General features: G+C 38.6%; 2 protein-coding genes across 3 annotated transcripts in view; both read left to right on the plus strand.

The window, feature by feature from the left end:
- LOC142342905 (argininosuccinate synthase-like) overlaps positions 1–25,229 on the plus strand; it is a 251,670-nt gene that overhangs the window by 58,963 nt on the left and 167,478 nt on the right. The gene's annotated exons all lie outside the window — the stretch shown is intronic.
- LOC142343044 (uncharacterized) overlaps positions 1–25,229 on the plus strand; it is a 54,004-nt gene that overhangs the window by 8,456 nt on the left and 20,319 nt on the right. The window contains exons 7-17 of the mRNA XM_075394730.1: positions 34–210; positions 745–867; positions 1,351–1,530; positions 4,552–4,698; positions 4,975–5,079; positions 5,286–5,461; positions 16,771–16,867; positions 17,069–17,142; positions 17,216–17,279; positions 17,741–17,943; positions 22,524–22,641. Of these exons, the coding sequence (XP_075250845.1) occupies positions 34–210; positions 745–867; positions 1,351–1,530; positions 4,552–4,698; positions 4,975–5,079; positions 5,286–5,461; positions 16,771–16,867; positions 17,069–17,142; positions 17,216–17,279; positions 17,741–17,943; positions 22,524–22,641 (1,464 nt within the window). The remainder of the gene's footprint in view (positions 1–33; positions 211–744; positions 868–1,350; positions 1,531–4,551; positions 4,699–4,974; positions 5,080–5,285; positions 5,462–16,770; positions 16,868–17,068; positions 17,143–17,215; positions 17,280–17,740; positions 17,944–22,523; positions 22,642–25,229) is intronic.

Consider the following 25,229-nt stretch of genomic DNA (forward strand, 5'->3'; position numbering starts at 1 on the left):
TTATTTATAGGAATTTATTAAAACTATTTATAGGAATTGGAGAAGAAAATCGGCGAACTGGAGGCAGAGAGAAATGACGTGGCAAAGGCTGGTCTGAGTAAGTACAAGCAGAGACTGTTGGACGAGAGGATCAACGAGTTAGACGCACAGCTCAAAACTCTCCACCTGTCACACAGTGCACTCCAATCAGCAGCATGGAAAAGTGAACAGGTAATGCTAACTAAAAGGAAATAGCGGACTTCTATGGGTCAATGTTGAGGTGAAGAAACCGTGGGATAGATGCAGAGAGAATTTGGAAACCCGGCAACTACAACTCAGTTTGGATAAATGTATTGAATGAAGGGTGGTCTTAATTCGAGTCGATATCGAATGGTTCTCTTAAAAGTTCGGGCACAGTTTGCCCGAATCTTGCAAGAAATTCTGAGAGAATATTGCTGCAAAGTAACTACTTCTCTGCAAGAATTTTACAATATCCGTTTTCTTTGGACTAGGATAGGTAAACTCATGATTTTTAGGCAACAATTGATGGTTCAGGAACGCTTTTTGCTCGTGTTCGATAACGCAAAACAAAGAAAAGAAATAATCATCAAATAGACAAACAGAAAAGCAATTTGACTATTGGGAGAAGGAACGTGGCCACAACAACGAGATTTCATCGCGACAAGTCCTGAAAGCCTTGTTAAAAATGGATCTTCGTTAGGCCCGACGTGCTCTGAATCTTTATTGAATACTATTTTGCATTAGGTTGTGGAGCACACGAGTCAAGCCATTCGGATGATGGAACACGACACCACTTCATTCGAGAAGGTCAAGGAGGTCATGACCAAAGAGATAGCAGTACTCAAGGAGGCACTTCGACTCAGCAAGGTTATTAACAAACACACAATACCCATGAACAATTTAAATACAATATTGCAGCTGCTAAGTAATTAGACCGGAAAGCAGGCAACACTTAGCACGAATTTTGGATATATTCCCTGATTTTCGCATTCAGTGCAAAAATATATGCAAAAATTTTTAGCTACTTTTATGTATTTTCAGCATTTTTCAGCGCTTTCCTGCTTTATGCGCTACAACAATGATAAAGTAACGAATACTTAGACCTATTTATGACATCACATACTGAGTAACTTCATGAAAATTAGGTGGAAAAACATTAAGAGAAACAAAATAACTTTATTGTCTACTCAAGTCGATTTCAATTGGCTATCTTGCAAGATCTTGCAAGAATCTCGTCAGATCTTACAGGATAACCATTTGTTTTTGCAATATAACCACTCATCTCACAAATATCTTGCAAGATATACATTCACGACTCAAGCAGTGAACATTATAATATGATTGCTTTAGTCGCGAGTTGAGAAACTGGAGAATGACGTATTAGTCGCTGAGAATGGTGCCCGGAATGTAGACAGTCTTCAAGATAAGTTAGCCTCTGCTCAGACAGAGAAGGACAAGGCAGTCATGCGGGCAGAGAGGATGCAAAACGAAGTGAAGAAACTCACAGATGAAGTATCCACGCTTAAAAAGGTATTTGTCATATTATGCTACTCGAGGTGTCAGCGCTAAAAATCGCAAAATAATATGAAAAATTTGCGGTGAATGCTTTGAAGGGTTGTAAGAATTGCGGTTTTTAGAGCTGAATGCAGTGAAAGCGTTAAAATAAAAACTTCGCCCCTAGAAATCCCACATCTTACGTCAGTTCACCGCTAAAAATCGATGTAAATTGTTTTGCAATAGATTTTTTGGATTGATGACGATTTTAGATTTTCAGAAACCCAAAAAGTAAGTGATAGGTGCGTCAGTGGAGGAAGAAGTGGTTAGCATGAAGGAGGTCAGAGGTTCTAACCCACGTACGTCAGTTCCTTTTCTTCAAGAATTCCGTTGAACGCTGTGAAAATAAAATTTTCACCACTAAAAGCCGCAAACCTTACACAAAACATCGCTAAAAACGGTAAATCTTACAAAAACTCATTTTTTTCACTGCATTCATGGCTAAAAAAATCGCATTTCGCTATTGACAGCAACTCTTACATTTTACCCGGACATATAACCTCTACACGGAAACCAAGGAAAACTTTTTTTTTGAGTATAAGTCAATTTTCATCTCAACCAATGAGAAGGCAAAGCAAAAGAGCTACAATGTGATCTTTTAAATGAAGCGATGAAAGCTATCTAGGCGCCAGCAAGTTAATTTTTGCAAGTTACACCCTGTAATTATCGTGATTGCCAGGCATATATCAGTTTGTCATTACCTGTAATTAGCCCGACTGTCTGGAAACATATGAGTTTGTTTATGTTTACATAAATTTTAACAAGGTGGTTGTCAACCGCTGTGTTTCGCTTAAAAAGTCTTCCAACCTGCCAAATTTTTTTTTAACCATTTCTTTTCATACCGGTATGAGGGGAATGAATGAAATGAGAACACACAAGAACATTGAGTATCTCCTTGACATATCAAAATTGATTTGAAATTCCCTTCTACTACGTTCAGAATGATCAATGAAATAAATTTTTGTAAAACGACCGGATTAATAATTTTAATATCTGCATGTCACAACAAAATTTTATGAATCAGAAAGAAAAGAATTTTTTACAGTTTTTGGTAATCTAAAACTGATTTTTGTCCTAAGATCAGTAATGAGCAACGAACAGTCTCTAAATATAAGGGATGGTTATCTAAACTTTTTTTTCTAATTAAACAGCTGGTAAACTATAAATAATTATTCAAATTTCCTTTTTTAAATTAAGTGACGCCTAAAAATTAAACATCTTGGGTCAGTTTACCGGTAAAAATTGATATGAATTGTTTTGCGATGAATTTTTGTAAGACTTGAGGTTTTCAGTGGTAAAATTTTATTTTGAATAAAATACCAGCTGGTAGCGGTGAATTATATTGTTTCACCGTTTAAGCGGTGAATTTAACCATTCACCGATAAAAATTTCTAATCTTAAAAATAAATCACAGCTAAAAGCCGCATATCTTACAACATGTCAACGCATAAATTTTCATAAAATGAAGTGAATCTCATTTGAGTTCTTATAAAATCCAAAAAGTTATATGTGCGTCAGTGGAGGCAGAAGTCACAACAAAATTTTATGAATCAGAAAGGAACGATAATTTTTTAAAGTTTTTTGTAATCTAAATGCTGATTTTTTCCCTAAGATTAGTAATGAGCAACGAATAGTCTCTAAATATTAGGGATGATTAACTTTTTTTAAAGGATTAGCTGGCAAACTATAATAAATTTTTCAAATTTCCTTTTTTAAATATTCATCGAAAACAACGGCTGAACAAGTGCTTGAAATTTGAAACCTAAAAACAAGTGCTTCTTTTTAAATAAACATAAAGAGAAAATTGGTTCAAACTACCCGTGATTGATTATCGAACCTAAATTTATCAGATATTGCCAAACATGAATTTCTATTAGAAAGAATTTAAGACAAAATCACAATTGAACTTTTTTTGTTCAGTTAAAGAAAAGAATTGAGTTTTTTTTTATAAAACAGTTTCAGACATATTGGATCTACCCTTAGTTGCGGAAGCAACCAGTTTTTTTATAGGAGGAAAAAGTCAATCACTGCATTATAAACAATTTAATCTTCTAACAGATATTTTTGAACAGAAGAAAGGGAAAAATTTGTTTTTCCTAGTTTTTTGTTTGCACATTTTTAACTCTAATTATGTTACATTTATAGATTCGGGTATAAAGTTCCCTTTCCCCAAAAAAAATTCGAGGGTCGAAAAAGTCATCTTTATCTGCTGTCGGAACATCGATAAATATCCAGTGTTGTGGTTGCTCCAACCTCTGGAACTGATTGTTTGTTTTCAATTGGCTGTTTGTATCTATTATACAATCTGGTTTATATGTTTCACAGTGTGCATGGCAATTATTTTAAAATTCTTTTTAACTTTGTCAAAGTGTGTCATCCGATTGAAAAAACTGTTTAGAATTCCCTGCTTTTTTGTGCGCAATAAACTCTATCTTTTTAACAGGGGATGTTATTTTACGCAACATTAGAATTAAGGAGATATGGCTAATTATGAACATTTTTTAAAAATAATTCCGGTTGCTTTAACTTTCTTATTTTTGGCTTCAAATTTAAAACTGGACAACCAGAAAGAATTTTTGTAGCGCTTTTTGAGAAAGAGACTGAATATTGTTCAGTAACTGATTTTATAATAAAAATTAAAAGTTTTGTTTTGTCTAAATTCGAAGATGCGAAAGATTTACTTCTATTTTTCTGAAAAAATAGTTCTTTAAAGATTTTTGTTTTGCTCGAGAGCGTTTCGGAGCATTATGCTCTTAAAATCATTAAAATAGTTTGATTATTACCACAGAACTGTCATCATCTATTGACGGTTTCCCGTTTTTTGGTCGAAACTTGAATAACACAAATAATGCTTCATCTGTTACAACTATTTTACATTCAACGCACTGCGCCCCCTGTAACGTATTTTTTTAAATCGCGAAGTATCTTCCTTCATTGTGATATCTGAGCTTATGTTTGAATTAATCAAATTAGAAGAATTTACTGTGCTTTTTTTAGTCTGAGCTAGAGACTACACAAAAATTGGCGGCCTTCCGTGATGCAATGGAGAGTAAGAGGAACGAAATGAACAGGACCAGGAATGAACTTCGCAGCATTGAGTCAGAGAACGACACGATCAAACAACAGAACGAAGAACTCATCAATGTAAGCCACTCAGAATAACTCCATTCAGTAAGAAGCACTATTGACTAGCAGATCATTCCGTGAAAAAAATTATTTTGATAAGCTGTTTGTCTGGACATTTCCTAAATCACTTTCCAAAATTAGCATTTGATGAAATGGAGGCATCGCTGATTAAGACAAAGATTATAATTACTGGTTCCTTTCGTCATGTAATCATTCAGTTGCAGTTGACACTTAAGGGGAAAAAACAAAATATGGTCGCACAAATGACGATTGAGGTCTTGTGGATTTTTTTAGAAAATGGAGACAATGGAGACGGAGCTGAAACACAGTCGGGAACTGCTAGAGGACAAAGAGGTCGCACTACACCAGGCCGAGAAAGCTGCCAAAGACGTCAAAAAGGTACAAACGAAAATGCATTTATCAGCCCATCTTTTTTCACAAAAACAGGAATATAGTAATGTAACATTTTAATCGCTACCGTGGTGTCAGCTTACTCCATTTACTGCTAAAGATTTAGAGCACCAAGGCTCAAAGACCAACTTTTTTTGGCTTAATGTACAAGTTGGGTTTTTATAGAACAAAAAAAGTCGCGTGTGTTTTTCCAGAAGTTGAACGACGTGGAATATTCGTCACAGCTGGTGGTGGATCTGAAGGAACAACTGAGCAGGGCGGAAATGGCCGTGGAGGAAAGGGAGAACCAAATCAAGGGACTCAAGCAACAGCTGAACAAAAAGAGCAACTACTTCCATAACCTCTCTCAAGAACAGGAGAAGAGCAAGAGGTTAATTCTTTTGCTGTTACTTTTTAACAATAATGATAATTTTTTAACAATAATGAAAACAATTACAATAATTAAAACTTTTTAATGATACCATAGCATTTATGTTTCCGGTAAAGTACTCTGAAATAATTTAATGTATTTGAAATAGTTAGGTATGCGATTCACATTAGCGGCTTTAGTTCATCTCTGATTTGGAGATTTGGTTCATCTTAACATTTTCTGGATTCATTTAAAATATCATCGCGTATGAGGATTAAATAAATAGAAAACAAAATGCTTAAATACTAAGAATTAAGCTTAAATTTTTGTAGCTCAAATTTCGCTACAGGGTCTAAGTCGAGCCAAAGTCTTATCAATGACCGAAGTCTGGACAATGGTATGATTATATGTCACACTAAAATAGCCGTTGTTCTCACAGGCTTTTGATCTCATTTCCTTTTGATTCCAGTAATGGCAACGATGATATCAACGACCAAAAATGAAAATGGTGGTAACAAGGAAAACATTCGAAATGTAATCGAGTAATAACTAAAAATGTCTGGTCTTCGAGTTCAAGTCGAATATGCCAAAAGATTTAACTGAAAAATGCCAAATGTATTTAAGAATACATTATATGAGTCTATAGAAACTGAAACGTGTTTTAGAATATGGCCTGATTAGAGGGCAAAGTTTCAAAAATATTCTGATCGGAGACAATTTAGTTTGCACTAAGCCCGCGTATTTTCAAGGGTCGCATGGTCCGATCTCAATGCGAAGTCAGAAACATTGTCTGGTCAGAAATGTAGGAAATGGTTTGATCAGATGATGACTCTGAGGTCTGGAACCTGAGCCCAGTGAAAACCGAAAGACTCGCGAGATGGGGCACCTGACCACTTTTTAGCGCAAAGAACTGATAGTTTTCGATCAGAGTGTCTTGTAAAATCTTGCTTTAAAGTTTTATTTTTTAAAATACCAAATTAAAAACCTAACTGGTTATAGACTTTGTAAACTCTGATAAAGAACAATCAGTAGTTCGAGGATTCAATTTGACTCTTTTTTCGACATATAACAACGTGTAAACATTAGTGTAAGCATTAAGACGTACAAAGCAACAAGTGAAACTTAGACGGCAAGATTTTTTGTTGTTCATTTAACAGGTTTTTTGTCTGATGTCATTGACGTCAAAATCAGTTCGTATTCAATCGGCAATTGTCTAGAAAACCTAAAAATATTAAGCCGAAAACCACCTCAATCGGTACATATCGTGGTTATATTTACTTAAAATTAGGTTAATTGAACTTTTTCGGAACTTTCTACGTATATTAGAACGTATTTAATTCTTATTTTAAAGTTTCGAAATATTCGAATCTGATTGGCTAAAACTCGGTCTTTTATTTACTTCGTAACATCCTCCGGCCCGGAAGAAGATGTTGGGAAAACTGGTACAAGTTTTACAAGCGGGCGGACGAGTGAACCGGTAGACGTACGTAAAACGGCGGAGCGCGCGACGCTATCGGAGCCATAACGGAGTTCCACAATCCGAGCGGTTGGGTAGTAACCCCTAGGGTTGGTTTCTTCAACTATCCAAACCAAGTCACCGGTCTTAAGGTGTTGCTCGGCAGGCGTCTGCCACTTAGAGCGTCGGTTCAGTGTCGGTACGTACTCTCTGATCCAACGGGACCAGATCGCATTAGCGTACGACTGCGCACGGGCGTAGCGTTACGGTGGTCAAGCTCATTATTGCCGACAACAGACGGAATACCGGTAGAGTATTCTCCTAAAAGAAAGTGGTTGGGCGTTAAAGCGTTCAAATCGCACGGATCGGCGCTTACGGGTGTTAAAGGACGCGAATTGAGAGCATTCTCCACGAGACAAAAGGTAGTATGCAGTACCTCATCCGTGAGGCGACGCGTGCCAAGAATAGTATACAACACGCGCTTGAAGCTGCGTACCAACCTCTCCCAGATACCCCCTTGATGTTGTGCGCTGGGTGGATTGAACCTCCACTTTATACCTTTGTGAGCGAGCTGAGCTGCAATGTTGACAACGTTCCACTTTTCAATACTTTCTCGGAGCTCTTTCTCCGCCCCAATAAAGTTAGTACCATTGTCCGACCAAATCATGGCAGGTGTACCCCTTCGTGACACAAACCGCTCAACTCCCATAACACAAGAACTGGTGTCCATGGATGTAACTATCTCGACATGGACAGCGCGAGTAGTGAGACAGGTGAAGAGGAAGCCCCACCTTTTCTCAGTAGTACGGCGGACAGTAACATAGAATGGCCCAAAGTAGTCAACGCCAGTGTTCGTGAAGGGAGGAGACTGGTAAGCAAGTCTCTCCTTAGGTAAGTCAGACATGATTGGTTGCATAGTTACAGCTTGGAATTCTCGGCATCTCAGGCAGTGTGCTTTGATGGAACGCAAGGATGATCTTAGTTTCAGTACTGTGTAGTGTTCCTGCACAATTGATCTTAGGTATTCAACGCCCTGATGGTAATGCTTTACGTGCGTGTGTTCAAGGAACAGTTTTACAAATGGATGACGTGCATCTAAGATGATTGGGTACTTTACGTTGAACCCAACTTCAATTAACCGCTTGATGCGGCCCGAGGAACGGATTAGCCCATTTGGACTAATAAACGGTGAATGTGGAGCAATTCGGCTACTCCGTTTAACGAATTTATTGTCAATGAGATCTTTTCTTTCGGCTTCAAAAGACTCTCCTTGCACCAAATACTGTAGATGACGCTCGGCTTCGTCAAGCTCAGTAGGGTCGGTAATGCTACCATCGGGGTTACGGTAGCCGGCATGTTTCGGCAAAAGCCGGAGAACGTACGCGGCAATGCGCAAGTACTTTTGATAAGAACTAAACTTATCAAATGGGAATAACGACGGAACGGGAGTTGTCTGTTTTTTAACAGATGTAGCGAGAGAGACAGTGTCTTCTATGATGACTGCTTGGTTGACGCCAAGTTTGATGTTATTAATGACGTCTTTGTTCGGTACGAAAGGGAAACTTGAGTTAGATAAGAAATGTGGACCATTGACCCAACTGCTTAGTTGCAAAACCTCAGCGGACATTCCACGCGTGCCAGCGTCAGCTGGATTATCCTTGGTTGCGACGTGGTTCCATTGGTCAACGCTGGTATACTCCAAAATTTCACAAACGCGGTTTGCAACAAAGATTGGTTGCTTTTCATTAGAGTTTATCCACTGAAGAACGGTCGTGCTGTCTGTCCACATGAATACTTGGTTAACAGTTACAGTAAGTGCCTGAATAATTTCGTTCTTCAGCCGAGCGGCAAGTAGAGCTGCTTGCAATTCCAGTTTTGGGACAGTCATTACCTTCATTGGCGCCACGCGCGCTTTCCCCAAAACAAACGAAAGCTCTGTTTTTATCTTGCCCGTAGGAGTTGTTACTCGGGCTCGAAGAAATGCAACGGCACTAAAAATATCCTGAGAACTGTCACCGAACATATGCAACTCTATATTATCAAAGGGTCCACTAAAGTAACTTCGAGGAATTTTGATGTTTTCAAGCTTTGGTAAGTCCGCACTCCAAACTAAAAATCTTTGAACGATGTCCTGTGGGAGCTCGTCATCCCATTGTTGTCCTGTGACACGCCAGATGTCTTTTAAGAGCAGTCGCGCACCGACGGTAAACGGTGCGACAAGACCAATGGGGTCAAAGACTTTCGAGACAAGACTTAAGACCAAGCGTTGCGTGAGGGACTTGGTGATAGCGCAGCTTGTACCCCTACTCACAACTAAAGTGTCATTAGTGTGATCCCACTTTAACCCTAGCACATGCGATGAATCTTCCTGACATGAAACAATAACCTTGGGCTCAGTAGATTGAGGGGAACCATCAATTCGGTCAGCCAGATTTGGTACATTGCTTACGAATTTTGTAAGCTTGAATCCACCGAGATGGAGAAGATGTACCAATTCCTTCGATCTATTGATGGCTTTCTCGGGAGACTCCACTGAGTCAAGGTAATCGTCCATGTAGAAGTTTTCAAGGACGGCTTTTGCAGCTTCGGGGTAAAACTTGGCATTGTCTCTCGCAGTGCGTTGTAATGCATAGTTGGCGCATGTGGGCGAGTCTTTAGCCCCGAATATATGGCGCGTATATTGATACACTACAACGTTAGTTGTGGGGTCCTCCCGCCACAGAAAGCGAAGTGATGGTTGATCTGATGGTAATACACCAACCTGTAGAAACATTCCCTCGATGTCGGCAGAGACGGCATATGGATGTTGTCGGAAGCGAAGAAGTACGTAAACAAGGTTTTGGAGCAGATCAGGGCCAGTGAGCAAAGATTTATTCAGTGAGGCGCCATGAAATTTTGCTGCTCCATTGAGCACCCTACGCACCTTACCCGGTTTGTTCGGGTTTAAAACTGGATGGTGGGGTAGGTACCACTCTTTATCGGACCGCTTCTCAACCTTGTGACCGTCCGGAACCTCAATTACATACCCCTTGTTTAGGTCTTCCTTGATGGTACTAGTATACTTCTCTCTAAGGTCTTCATCCTTAGCCAATCGTTTTTCGAGAGATTTTAGTTGCACAAGGGATGAGAAGTAATTATTTGGGAGCTTGGTGTTATCTGCTGCCCACAGCATTCCGACATCGTATCTCAGGCCGTTGTGTATGGTGGTACTCTCAAGGATTTCGTGAGCCCTTGCGTCTGCTGCAGATCTTGGGTCGACCTGCTTGTTTGCCCCGAATGATTCAATGTCGTACCATGACTTTACTTGACTTGCTAACTCATTGTCTTGTTCGATATTCACTTTAAAGCACGTTGAGGTTAAACACGAACTTGATGGTAACGGACCGCTTAAGACCCAACCTATGGGCAAGCGTACGGCAACGGGTGAACGCTTCTCATCGGCAGAGAAGTATTCTAACGGGCGGATGGCATGATAGACATCTTGTCCGAGTATCATCTCAATGTCTTTATAGGAATATGTTACGGGATCAAGGACTGCTAAGTGTGGGTAAGTCTCTTGCAGGGCCTGTACATTAATTATATCTGAGCCGACGTTCAGACTCTCTTTAACGAAAGGGTTGACGGTGAATGGTTCGAAATCTTGTTGTTCTCTTGGTTTCACAGTAACTTCAACAACCCTAGTATCAACTACTTCTTCGGTATTAATACCCTTGACAGTTAGCTTTAGTGCTTTACCGTGCAAACCGAGTCTATCTGCGAGACTACCGGCCACCCAAGAGTTACTGCAGGCGGTATCACACAAAACTAAAGCCTTGGTATCTAAACCGGACGAATTGACCAACTGCAATTCAGTCACCTGAAGGAGCCCCTTAACATCAGTAACAGATGACATTGTTGTGGTCTTATTAGGCTGGAGTTGACTAGAAGTTGCTTTACTTTGACCTGTGTTGCCAGAAGGTTGAATGGTATTGGAATTTGTCGACTGTTTTGTTGGGAAAACCCTATCTGCTCCATGCAATAGTGTGTTATGCGAACTATTGCACCCTTCTGCTCGGCACTTTCTTGGTTGAGGGCACTGGCGGAATGTGTGCTTGTCCCGTAAGCACGAAAAGCAAAGTTTGTTATCCGCCACCAACTTAGCTCTCTGGGTTGGGGTCTTTTCCTTGAAAACTCGACACTCCCATAGCCGGTGGTTACCTTTGCATACAATGCATCGAAAGTAAGTATTTGTGGAAGCAGATGGCATTTGCTTCTTTGTTTCCCTTTGTTGCGAATTTGATGCAAACACTTTTGAGGCTGTTTTGGTCTTGGTTACTGAAGTGATGTTCTCTTCAGGTTTGGCCTTGGTTGCGCTTTGTTTCATAAGATCATGGGCCTCAGCCTTTTCTTTAAGCCAATCGTTAAAGTCAAGGAGGGTAGGCTTAACCCAGTGCTTCTTAACCGTAAAGAGTGACCATGACTCTTTCATGTTTGGTGGTAACTTCTGCACCGCTTGGTTAAGTAGGGAAGCGCTCTTCAAATCAGCATCATATGATAACGACTTGAAAACCCCAACGAGACTGGATATTGCAGCAGAATAGTTTATGATGTTATAACTATTGTGCATTTTAAGAGGTGGAAAACTGCTTAGTTTATCCAAGTGTGCACTTACGACTGCCTGTGGCTGGCCAAATTTACGTTCCAAAGTCCTTAGTGCATCCTTGTACATTAAACCACAGTAAGCAAACTCGGCGATTGCAATCTTTGCTTTACCAGTGACGAGTGTCTTAAGGTATGTCAATTTAACGTCATCAGTGAGCGTTTGCGAGTCAATCGCGCTTTTGAATTGACCATACCACTCGTGCCATTGTAATGGATCGCCATTATACTGAGCAAGTTTCCATTCTGGCAAAGGGTCATTTTTCTTGCTGTTTATTGCGTCAGCTAATTCCCTAATCAATGACGCATTGTCCGGTATCGGAGGGGCAGGTGCAGACACCTGCGGACCACTCCAACTCAACGGAGTGGGCCCAACATAAGGGTATGTTGGCTGAAAAACCGGAGTGGCCAGACCAGGTACAATATTACTTGTAGTTGCAATCTGGTTTTCTTGATGTGTGCCGGATGGTGATTGCATATCAATCAAAAGGGGTGAATTCGAATATGTTTGTTGTGGAAAATTAGTAACTGATGGTGCGATGTGTGCCTGTACATTTGGAGCAACATTATTTACGGTGGTAGCGTCTTGGTTGACTAATGACGGTCTGTGCTGTGGAAAACGCCAATGGCTCATATTTGGCACAAAGTTTTGGCCAAGAGGGATATTGGGCATATCTGGGAAACGAGGAGCAACGGAACGTACGACTTTGTGTACTTGACTAGTATTATTTTGAAAGTTGTTGTGAGCGGGTGGCTGATTGATCAAAGGGGCGTGTGGAATGGGAGCAGTGAGGTTAGGTGCAAATACTGGGTTCGGGATGGGAAGGGAGTTATGATGAGCGGGTTCGGGGATGTGCTGTTGTGTGTTTGGACTTGGTGGGGCGCTTGGGTGCGAGGGAACGTTTATTGCGGGGGCTGGATGATTTGTTGTCGGAAAAGGAGGAAGAGTGGCGTTTGGTGCTCGGGGGACAAAATTATATTGTTGTCGTAAGCATATACGCTGGGCCGAATTATTTTCGGGCAGACTTGATGTTTCAGGTCCCCTGGATTGCAAAATTTGAAGTTGTACGTTGGGAAAAACCTCGGTTGCAATATTCTGATTTCCTTGTGGTGCGGACGTCTGTGGTGGAATGGGCTGTTGAATGGGCGGTGAAGAAGCCCCTGGGGCGCGTACAGAAGGCGGCTGACTATCCGCGGTTCCTTGGTTAATAATGCTTGGGAGCGCCGTGCCTTGCTGGCCTGTTTGATTCATTTGCGCCCTTAGGTGCGCCTGGTACAACGCCTGTGTGTTAGCAGCAGCCAAAAAATTTTCAGGTGGAGTATAAAAGGGGTCGAGTTGCTGTAAGGTCTCATTGCTTAAAATGTAATTGCCTCGACAATTTTTTGGAATAGAATGCCTTGAAATTTCATTGTTCCGATCTTCCACTGTTTTGCCGTTGTTGTGGCTAGGACATTCTGGAGGGTCAATCATAACCTGTGGTTCACTAGTTTTCTCCTCATTGTAAAAACTTAAAGCAAGTGAGGTGTTGATCCAGTCTTGGACAGCCTTTTCACTTCTCATTGAGCTCCTAGCACTTGCAGTTGTTTCAGATTGGCTACCTTTAGAAACGGCGTCCAGCAATTCAAATTCTTGCAGAGTTGCCTCTGCCAAACGTTTCCTGTTGTTTTCCTCCAGTTCATCTAATTCCATTTGCTTTTTCTGTTTAGCAAGGCGAATGGCTGCCTCATTCTGTTTTTCAATTTCTTCACGCTTCATCTTAGCAATTACATAATCATGTTTACGCTGACTAGATGTTTTCGAAGAGGTCATCAATGAGGGAAGTCTAGAACGAATGGAAGCCCTCGGTTCCTGAAACTCACTCACTTTATCATCAGCAGAGTTGATGTAGTTTCGTGCTGAAGTGAGGATCTTGTCGTTCTTAGTTGTCATTGCCTCCAAGTAAGACTCTAATGAAGGAACAAGTGCACTTGGATCCTCCGTTTTTCCAGCAAATGCAATCAGGTCCTCATTTTTGTCTACAACGGTCATAAATGCTTCGTTGCACTTTGATACTAGGCGTTCAACTTTCACTCGCCAACTTTGATTAGTTATGCAATGAAGAATATCTTCATGTATAGAATGCAATTCAGCCTCACGCTTTGACCTGGCAGCGTACAACTTTTTGACTTTTTGATCAAGACTATTAGACATCACGATGTTATTATTTCCAAAGACCAGCAAACCTACCACTGCACACGGTTAATTATTATATGCACACTCCAAATAAATCGAACCCACGCAAAACAAACCCAACGAAAAAGGCACCAAACACAGCACACTGTAGACAGTCTGTGAAACAAACCACCCAAAGAGCAAAGAAGGTCGTCGAGCACACTGTGCCCGACAAAACAGAAGTGGAGCACTGAACGCTATGCGCTCAACGCGGAGGGAGGCAAAGGACACACGGGAAGTCGAGCGAGCAACGCGCGACGAAACGGAGACGTTACGGACGGGAAGTCGAGCGAGCAACGCGCGACGCGACGGAAACCGGACAGACGAGAGGTCGAGCGAGCAGTGCGCGACGGAACGGAAACGGGACGTGCGGGAAAGCGGGTGGAAAACGTGCTACGCAACGAAACGGGACGGTGGGAAAGAACGGGCGGGAAATGGGGTTGGAAAGAACTATGTTAGCATACCACAGCAAAAACTCAACCGACCAACCTAGCCGTAACTCCAGAACAAACTTAAGTCACACCCTAGGAAGAAGGAGAGACAAGCTACTGCAAGACTATCTAATATAGTTCGTAATGGGTCTATAACGATAAATTTAACGACAAACTAATTTACGGCAATGCAGTAGTACAGTAAAAGGATGTAAAGGTCAAGAAATTTACTAACCGTAACTCCAGGATAAACTTAAGTCACATCCCAGCAATACCCAAACCAAAACAACCGATCAACATACAAACGGTATTAACAGACTACAGCAAAATGGAATATACTACAATAGTGTGTTTGTAGACTAAGATAGTTGGAAAAGTCAAGAAACACTCCAGCCGTAACTCGAGAATAAACTTAAGTCACACCCTAGAAGGCAACAAGACCAAACAAACTAGCAATCATACAGTTACACAAACATACAGCTGCAAAATCAATATACTACAACAGGAAGGCTAGTAAATTAGTAAAGTTGAAAAGTCAAAGGACAATCTAGCCGTAACTCGAGAATAAACTTAAGTCACACCCTAGAAAGCTATAAGACCTAAACAACAAACCAGCATACTAGCATACTCAACATACTACAGCAAAAATAACAACATACTTCATCACATATGATATACTACATCGAAATCCGAAAAAAAGCGGAAGAAAACGAAAAGCGGAGTGTTGGGAGAGCGACGTTATTGAAAAAACGGAACACGGAGAATTGAAATGTTAAGGGACGAAAAGGACGCGGACGAAACGGTACATAAAGGAGCGACGAGAAAAAAATTATAGGGATTCGATTTTCTCTGTTTCAATTTTTTTTGTTGTTGGCCGGAGGTTGTGAAAATTTTCACAACTTTTTATGTTTATTGAGTTTCACTCAATTTACGAATCTTCTTGTAGAAAAAATGATTTTTTTGACAAATTTGTCAAAATTTTACGCTTTTGTCCAATTTTTTCCAAGTTTTGGTCAATTTTTTGCAAATTCTTGATTACGGAACGGTAATACAGTCAACTGGACAGTTTTAAACTCAATAGTAGGGTTTATCAATATTCGGTATTGATTTTCTAAAGTTTTTTGCAATTGCCTCAAAATTGACCAAAAATTTTCAAAATTGAACAATTTAGCATTATTTTCTCTCAATTTTCTCTATATCAGAGGTTATTTTTTGATATACTAACCGACTATATCAATGTTCTCGAATTTTTGGTAAATCGGCCAAAAAATTTCGAAATTGATATTTTTTAGTCTCAAAAATTATGTTTGCCTGGGCCCCTTGCCAGTAATTTCTACCAAGAATAGTTTAATTCTAGGCCCCATGCAATAAGAATATCAAGGGTTGGGTTTCTTGCCGTCTAAAATTTTATCAAATTACTGCAATAAGTTTTCGAAAAAAAAAATTTTGTCTTACAGTTTCTCCGTCAGCTTTTCATTATTCGATCATTAGGTACCACACAAATCTTCCCTCTGTACATCTCGGGAAAGAAGGTCCATCAAATTCTCACTCCTTTGAGACCTCCTGTCAACACTGGAACTGCTTGGCTGTCCAAATTCCGGTATACGAATCGAAACCAGTTTGAAGTTGAGAAGGTTGCAGATGTAGAACGGAGTATCGCTTGATCGGCCCTCAAAATGGACATAATCTCCGTGTAGATACACGGTTTGATCTGCTGTAGTATACTACACAATCTCAGGTCCATTGACCAATTGTTTAACTAGGTATAATTCTCCGCATCTGTATTCAAATACCTCTGTGGACTGTAATTTCTCTAATTTCTCACGGCACTCTTCAACCTCCATATATTGTCATTCAACAATGTCCAATCAAGAACCGGTCATCAATTCATTTGACCTATTTAAAAATTTTATCACAACAATTAACGATTAGACTGAAAATAGACTAAGGAATTGGGTGTCCGTAAACCCGGAGCGGCACCATGTAAACTCTGATAAAGAACAATCAGTAGTTCGAGGATTCAATTTGACTCTTTTTTCGACATATAACAACGTGTAAACATTAGTGTAAGCATTAAGACGTACAAAGCAACAAGTGAAACTTAGACGGCAAGATTTTTTGTTGTTCATTTAACAGGTTTTTTGTCTGATGTCATTGACGTCAAAATCAGTTCGTATTCAATCGGCAATTGTCTAGAAAACCTAAAAATATTAAGCCGAAAACCACCTCAATCGGTACATATCGTGGTTATATTTACTTAAAATTAGGTTAATTGAACTTTTTCGGAACTTTCTACGTATATTAGAACGTATTTAATTCTTATTTTAAAGTTTCGAAATACTCGAATCTGATTGGCTAAAATTCGGTCTTTTATTTACTTCGTAACAGACTTAATTTATTAAGGACAGCATTGAGCACTGTATAATTTTTGAAATTTTTTTCCGCTGAAAAAAAAACGAATTGAATGAAAGAGTGCCCTTTGACATTGGGCTTAAAAATCTTCTGTTCCAGCCATTGGCAACGTTGGCTGACTGTGAAAATTTTAGCACTCAGTGAGCCCAAGAAACCTTTAACATTTAGATTAATTTTGTAGACTTGAGAAGGAAAACGAGAAGATGAAGCACATGGTTGGAGAGAAGGATGAAATGCTGCAGTTGCTCGAATTTCAGAAGAGCATTCTCGTCAAAAGTGTGAGTATTATAAACTTTCGAATTTTTAATTGGCTCTTGAAAGTTGAAATTTGTATTCACCTCGGAAGGTCTATGTCTATCCATCAACAGGCCAGTATTTGTAAAATGCTTCGAAAGTTTGATCTACAATATTCATGTTCTCTTCCGATAAGTAGAAAAAAATACATAAAAAATAATTCTACAACAGGGTTTTGTTTTCAGACTCACGTTGGAAAAATAACTGAGCCATTCCAAGCGCAGATTGATCACTTGATGGCCGAACTGTCTCTCGCCAAGTAAGTGATATTCACATGAATTTGTTGTGAAGACTTACAAGTACTTATTTGATGTATTATCTGCTGTTTCTAGTGACAAGATGCAAGAATTGGAGAGGATCAGAGACAAGTTGGTGCAGGAGAAAGTGGACATGGTCGTAAGTGTCTCACTTTCTTCATTTCTTCACGTATGCAGTTCACTTTTGGGCAGTATAAATGGCGACAGCCGAAATGACCGACAGAAGGTTTGGCCGACCGACAACCAAAAAAAGAGAATTTAAGCCGACCACACTGCGGCACATCATTTTGTACTGATTGGGCGAACTGTTGATATTTTGACCAATCAGATTTGTCGACTAATTAGAATTAAGTTGTTGGTTAAATTTTTCATTTCTCCATCTCGGCTAAACGCCCTGTCGGCGAATATTCCTAGCACCGGACAAACTAATATTTATTATACTTTTGTTTTTCGTTTGAGGGAATGTTCCTACTCGGACGTCGATGAATTTCCGGGTCTTTTCCATTTACGCAATAGGCCGACATTTTCCGTAACCATAACCACTCGTTTAATTTTAAAAATTTAGAAGAAATTTTTGGACACACATGCACTGATTTTCAGTCTGGTGCGAGTATCCCCTTTGTGGGTGAGCTAATGCACTACAAGCAGGCTAACAATGCGTGTGAGAAGTGTGGCTACTGGAAAGAGAAACACGACCAGCTGAGAGGTATAAACTCACAGCTGAATGAACAACTAACCCAACTCGGCACTCAACACAACTCACTCAAGGATGTCGTCAGATCTGTCACGCCTTATGTCGAAAAGTTAGTAGTACTCAAAACTAAAGGAAACTATTTTCCCTTCCACACCTAACAGACATGCTGATTTGCGTAGAACAACCGGGTAGGGATCCTGGTTGATATTATGAAACCTCTGACCGATTTGAATCACGACAAAATCATACTTCATCAGAGCCGGGTACATGAAAAAATAAAATAGTTTCCCGAATTAGATGACGTTTTTTGCTTAATCATGCCCAAGAATTTGAAATCCTTTTTGACTGTGCTTAACCAAAAAGACACTCTTCGATAATAGCAGTCACCAGAACTTAGTCAGAAATTTGTCACATCTATCGCGATAAGAATTTTAGAACCACTGCGGCTTGTACACTCATTGGTAGTCATCAAAGTGGCAATTATTGGAATGCATTATTCATCAGCCTCAAAATCATGTTGTAAGCCCAAAATACCCAGGTTAAAATACCAAGCGGAAACCGATACGCCAAGACCGCTTCTGAAAGAAAGTTTCTAGGTCCAGATCGACACAGATGGAAATATCTCAGGTCCAGACTTTCGTGTGTTCTTCAAACTTTCGTGCTTTCGTGTCCAGACTTTTGCGCATTGCAACAGACTTTCTTGCGTTCATGTCCAGACTTTTGTGCAATTAACAGACTTTTATGCTTTCACAAGATTGCGTACGTTCATGTTCAGATTTTCCTGCATTAATGTTCAGACTTTCATGCGTTCAAAGTCACACAAACTGCAATAACTGCATAAAATTTTTATACTGTATATACTACTATGCTCAATACATAACGAATGGTTTATTTCGTGTATACATCATCAAAATAATGAACTGGTTAGTATGTTTTTGAAAAGTATGCAAAAACTTAAAAAATCTTTACAAAAACTCATGCCTAAATATGATGAACTCTGGCTTGTAAGACGTGAATTTGATTCTTTTCAACATCAGGTTCTCTATAGTACAGGAAGTAAAAGTCTCAAACATAAAACAAGAGACTGAATGCAGTTCTTTTCACATTTAACAATTTGCTATTCATTTTTAACTCGAGTGAGTTTTGGCTTTCTGCCTTGAAAGCTGCCACTAGAGTGGGTACTCCAGAGTAAGACTGCTATAGGTTCTGTTTTTTTTAAATTAGAGCCTTCGTTTTCAAATTTTTCTTTGTACAACTTCTAATTTTCGTGCGTTCTTCTTCATGTCCATACTCTCTTTCGTGACTTCTCGTTCGTTTTTGACGTCTCCAGACTATGTAATTTTGAACGCACAACGCCCACCTCGTGCGTTCATTTTCGGTCCTGACACACTAGGTTCCATCAAGAACATCAGCTTGGGAATCAGAGATAGTGTTCTTCTTCTTTTATTCAGAAAAATAAAATTCTCGCAGTCTTTGAAACTTAGTCTTTAGAATAGAATACTCTATATATAGAACATTACAAAAATTTTAAATGAGACAATCATTTTTTCTTATATCAACGTTGTAGACCCAATTTAGCTATAAATATGGCGGATTGCTATAAATGTGGCCCGAAATGCTCTTTAATTTACACATTTACTTGTTTTCGGTTACTTGATCGCTATTATATTAAAGCAATCCTATAACGATACTGTCCAATTATACTATCAAAAAATACATTGCATAAAAAATTGAGCTTAACCGGCTAACTAGTCTTACCTAGCCTATTTTCAAACCATTGTCAGCGAACACGTTGCACAGCAGTGGTCTGGTGAATAATCAACAAGGAAAATTCCATTATCTGTTTTGGTCCGACTCGTCTTAAAGGGGGATTAATAATATTCTAAGCCCCTCTTTGTCAATCAAATTAGCCTATCAATATTTTTGACGTAGAAGGACATGAGCAGTATCAAATTAAAGCCCATCGAAGATAGAAATGAAAAAAGAATCTTTAAGTTATTGTCCTTTTCGAGATGATGTTCACGTTTTTGTGAATATTCTGCATTTCACACTATTGTTGCTTACTTTTAGCACATTTTTCAACCAATTTTAGAATTTTTTGGACAAATTATGTTGATATGAGTGCAAACCTTGCAATGTCGCGACACGACACGAACCAATAGCTAGATTGTTATTAATATTCTAAAATCTGCTAGAAATTACTCGTGAATCTGAATTGTTTTTTCTTTACCGGGGAGCCATCTTTTTCGGCCCTCGATGTTTTTTTTTACTTTCTAACGTCATAGGGAGTAAAAATTAAAGCAGTGAGTTTAGTAACACTGAATATTAAAGGTAGTATAAGAGTGAGTTGTTTTCTGGTGTAAAACTTTTTCAAACTGCTTTTAAAGTGTACCGAACCTGTTCTGCTGTTTTCGCAGTTAATTTTGTTTTGCTGCTGAAGGTATTAAAACTGTTGCATTTCTTTTGTTGGTGCATAGACGATATTGCTTGAATCAATCAATACATAATCAATGATTTTTTTTTGATTTCGACTATATTTTCAAAGAATATTTGTACCTTGTGAAAATGTTTCTACTCGTTTTTGTAATTTTTGGTTTCTTGTCTCTTGCTTTCCTTAATCAGATCCCATTCACTGCCCCTGAAGGCATGAGTGAGTTTTTTCGTTTTTTCTGTGAGTGGATTTATTGCTTTCATTAATTTTATGTGTTATGCCTCTGGTAATTTTTTTTGGTTTGTGAGTCGTGCCTCTGTTTTTTTTCTTTCTGAAATCTGTTTAATACGATAAATTACTGCGAAGAATTAAGGTCAGTTTAGAAGAACAAGTGAAACCCTGTGTCAATTAAACATTTTTTTGTTTTTATGGCTCTGGCTCCGAACTTCTTTTTAAGTTTTAGGTCATTTTTGAGTTTTCTCTCTATTTTTTTCCTTTTTGACTTTTTGTGTTCTAGCCAATCAGTCTTTTTAAATACGGGAATCATTGAGTTTGCTGACGAGACATAAGTGCTTTTACATTAGGTGCTTGATAACTTAAGGTTTCTATGACTTGGGCACCAAATATTAACATGTTAATTGTTTGTAGCTTTGTCTGTTTTGGTCGTTGGTCGTTCTTTTTGTGGTATTATCGCTAAATTTGATTGATGAGAGCACTGTAGCCCGGTGTAGGAAATCACCAACAAACTTTTGTAGAATTTGAAGTCCCATATTTTTTTCGTCTGCTGTTCTTGAATTCGTTAATTTTTTTTACTCGACTTTTGTTTTTTTGTTTTAATCTTTGATTTGAGTATTACTCTCAGTAATGGCACATGCTTTGTAGTGGATATAGGTTTATCCTTTGTTTCGACTTTAATAATTATCAAAACATATTGTGTTCAATTTTGCTTTTTCTTGACTTCTTTTGTTAATGTTTACTTCCAATGATCATATTTTTTCAGTTCGTTGCTAACTGCAGTTAATAAACGAAGTTTGCAGTTTTCAAGTTTTCAATTACTGAAAAGGAAGAACTACGACCTGAAGAAACGTTTCCAGGTTTTGTTTTTTCTTTTGGAAAAAATAGAGTCAAATGGTTTGTTAAAAGTGAAAGGCTGCTTTTGTTGTTAAAATTTCGGCTGTCAAGTCGTTAGTCGCTGATTCATTTCTGTGGTTTGAAATGGATAAAGTTTTGTTTCAGAATTCGTTTTTTTCTTTTTCAGAAAAATGCTTAGGTGTTTTTTCCAGCTTGCAAAACTTGGCCACCTTGATTTCTATTTTAGCCGTTATGTTTTTCCTGTTAAATTTTTTTCCATTATTTGAGAATACATCAAGTATCCATGCGAAAGCATTACTTTGTATTATAATGAAGGTTCTATATCAAAACTTCATTTGCTGACAAGTATATCAAGAGTGTGAATGAGCGGTGTCGGAACATTATGGGCAGACACAAATGATCTAGCCTCCTTGTTGAAATTCTGTGGGAATTTTCTTCAATCCTTGATAAAATTTTATCTTCCTGCAATTGTGAACTTCTAGGACCTGATTGTGTAGTTGATGCCATCTATGCCAACACTGCCATCAAAATTACAAAAGCGACCAAAGTCGCACACTGCAAATTCAAAAGAAAAAAAATAAACAGTGCTAGAGTTTTCACAAGATATATACATTTTTGCGTTGTTAATAATTTTTAAATGAATTTTTGAAATGCCGAAATTGATTGACCAAAATTTTGTTAAATAACTGTGGATATGTTTTTTTGCATTTCTAAAATCGACAACTCATCCAATTGGCCATTACGCTTGCCGTAAAAAACGAGTGACATCACTGGAAAAAAGTGATTAAAAGCGCCTTTGAAACAATCTAATTAATGAATGAACCATTAATAAAATGAGAATAAATTTAATATAAAAACAAATAAATAAAGGGGTTTGATGAAAAATGATAACGACAAAAAACAATATCAAATCATTAAGCAACGATGACATTTCATTCAATTAAACTAACAAAAAAATAACAATCAATTCATAGAAAAAAACAAATCGACAATTTGCGACAAAAACCCCAGTCGAGACTCGATGTTAGCATTGCAAAATCGTATAAAAATCTTTTAAAAATAACATGAGATCCTATAAGGGATTTATGCTTATCTTTGATCATGTCCTTCTCTCATTTTCGGCCGTCAAGTGCGATAATGATTAAACTTAAACGGTACCTTTTTAGAGCAAGTTCCGAGACAGCGGACATTCTGGGAGAACTGGACAGTCTGAGAAGACAACTGGGAGACAAGGAGACAGAACTTCTGGAGGCTAAGAGGGCTGTTAATGCACTACAAGACCAGGTACACTAACCACTTTTCATGTATTAAGTCCGAAGCAGTCATTTTAGATTCTCAAATACTTATAGCTTTTTAGTACCTGAGCTTTTGTTGAGTAGGTTGGAACTTGCAGTGCTCCTGTTTTTATCCAGCGCCATTAGTTCCCGGGCCGAGTTGCAGAGCGCTAAAGAACGAAAAATTGATAAGATTGCCGCTAAATGCGTTAAGAACAAAAGATCAACATCTCTTAGCGCTGATTTTCCAGTTTGTTAGGTTAGCGTTCTTCTTAGTCTTGATCTTGTAAGAATTCAACTCTTTAATATCAGCGTTCATCCTATACAACTTAGCATTGATCTTACAAAAATATTTTATTGCGCTGAAATAAAACATAAAATATTTTTTATAGTGTCTTTGTTCCTACAGAACTTCAACACTTGCATATTAGCGTTGATCATGTATGATATAGTTTACTTTTTTGTCGATCCTACAGAATTTCAACGCTTGCTTTTTTGGCCTTGACAATATAGAAAGAGTTTTCTGCAATGATACTAATTACGTTCAACCAAATAAATGTCAGCATTGATGTCAATTATATAGCATTTAATTTATACAAAAATTCAAATTGACAAAATTTTACGCCTAATCTTTAACACCGATCTTACCCAATTCTGAGTTTACTTTAGCGTTGCTGATGCATAATTTGTGCTCTCAAGCGCCGGCCCCTGAAACCAACGCTTAATTTTTGGGCGATGTTTTGGATTGCATTCTCAATTATTAGGAAATTTGAAAAGTTGTGAAATATTAAAATTATGCAAAAAGCATTTTCCGCAGTGTTGGGTTCTGGATTTTCGCGAGCGGAAGAAAAGCGTTTTTAATCAAACAGCAAAAATAATTTCTCAAAATGAGAGATTAACAAAAATGATGTTTTACAGTAAAATTTAGAGAATTACAGCAGAGATCTGATGAATAGATCAAGATGTTGATTTGATTTTGGGGATCAAAAAAGAGGCAAATTTCAGATTTAAGTATACCCATTATCAGCGCGAGCAAACCAAGATACAAAACTAATCTAAGCACTATGATTTACAGTGGTGTTCGCAATGGCTACTCAGTATGGTTTAATTCTGCAAATTTCCTAGAATTCAGTCACAAGGGATACCATAAATAGTATGCCTTTACACATTTATAAGAATTCGTTCACATTTCCGGTGGTATCACATTTATTTAATACGTACTGCGAAGATTTTACATCAAATAATCTCACTCATATAATAGTTAGCTAGATTCCCCAGTTTGGAGAGAATACTGATTTTAAACACCATTAATTGAGGATCCAATTATTTAAAATTTGTGACTAGAATCAAGTTTACGCTGGTTTTTTTAATCTGGTAAGTTAAACTTTCTTGCTAATATTTCTAACTAAGTTCAACACTATAGTTTGACCGAATTTCTAACACCCCCTCTCTGACTTGAGTTGATCGCATACGGTCTGTTCTCATCAAAACTGTTCTGATTGTTTCCACCTTCGATACTGGCAACGATTTCGTGAAGATGTCGGCAGCCATTTTGTCAGTAGGAACGTAAAGAATTGAAATAGTCCCATTCTCTGTTTTGTCCCAAATGATGCGAAATTTTGACTCAATGTGTTTGCTCCTCTTGTGCATAACTGGTTGATGGCATAATTTGATACTACTCTGATTGTCCTCAACTATTGCTATTGGATGTTTCTGTTGGATGCCAAAAAGCTCCAGAAGTTGTTTGAGATAGAGTGCTTCTTGAAAAACTGCTGCCATGCCCTGATATTCCTCTTTTGATGAAAAAAGCCATGATAGCCTGCTTCTTGACATTCCAGCTGAGTGCTGAGCCACATCTGTTGAGCTTGAAGGAATAACCCGTCGTTTATTTTCTGTCGTTCACAACACCAAACAAGTCTTTATCAATTTTTTCACCACTAAATTATAACTAACCTCTTTTGTGTAAGTGAGTTCTAACCCTTTTGAACCGTGAAGATATCGCAGGAGTCGTTTTCTGCATCGCCAGGTAAATTCATGTTTCTGGACAGAAATTTTACTGTGAACATGATGTCAGAAATTGTCTGTTTTGCCAGATATATGAGTGATCAAGCCAAGTTTCAGTAGATCCTTTGAACCACTTCTTAGTCGTCATTTTTTGTCGTCTGAAGTTTCAAATTAAAATCAGCTGGACTCCTTGAGGGTTTGCATTGATCCATTTGAAACCGCTGGAGCATTGTCTCTTTGTGGCGTTCTTGGCCGACTGTGACTTTTCCCGCGTAGTGTCTGATTCTTAGGCCCAGAAATCAAGGTAGCTTCACTCTTTCTTTCATGTGGAAAGCTGTCTTATGTTCCTCTTTGACATCGGAGATCACTGCCAAGCTTCTTGATGCTACTATGATGTCGTCAACCCTGACCAGGATTAAGGTGTGGCCCTCTGTCTCTGCTTCCATAAACAAGCAATGATTGTTAGTGCTTCTGGTGAACCCCTGGCTCATTAGAAGGTTTGCCAGTTTCTTATACCGGTTATTAGCAGCCTTTTCAAACCTTAAATTGATTTATTCAGTCGACACACCAGCTTCCTGCGTCTGACACTTCTTT

Source organism: Convolutriloba macropyga, chromosome 7 (genome assembly GCF_964194025.1).
Source record: "Convolutriloba macropyga chromosome 7, txConMacr16.3, whole genome shotgun sequence".
Taxonomy (NCBI): domain Eukaryota; kingdom Metazoa; phylum Xenacoelomorpha; order Acoela; family Convolutidae; genus Convolutriloba; species Convolutriloba macropyga.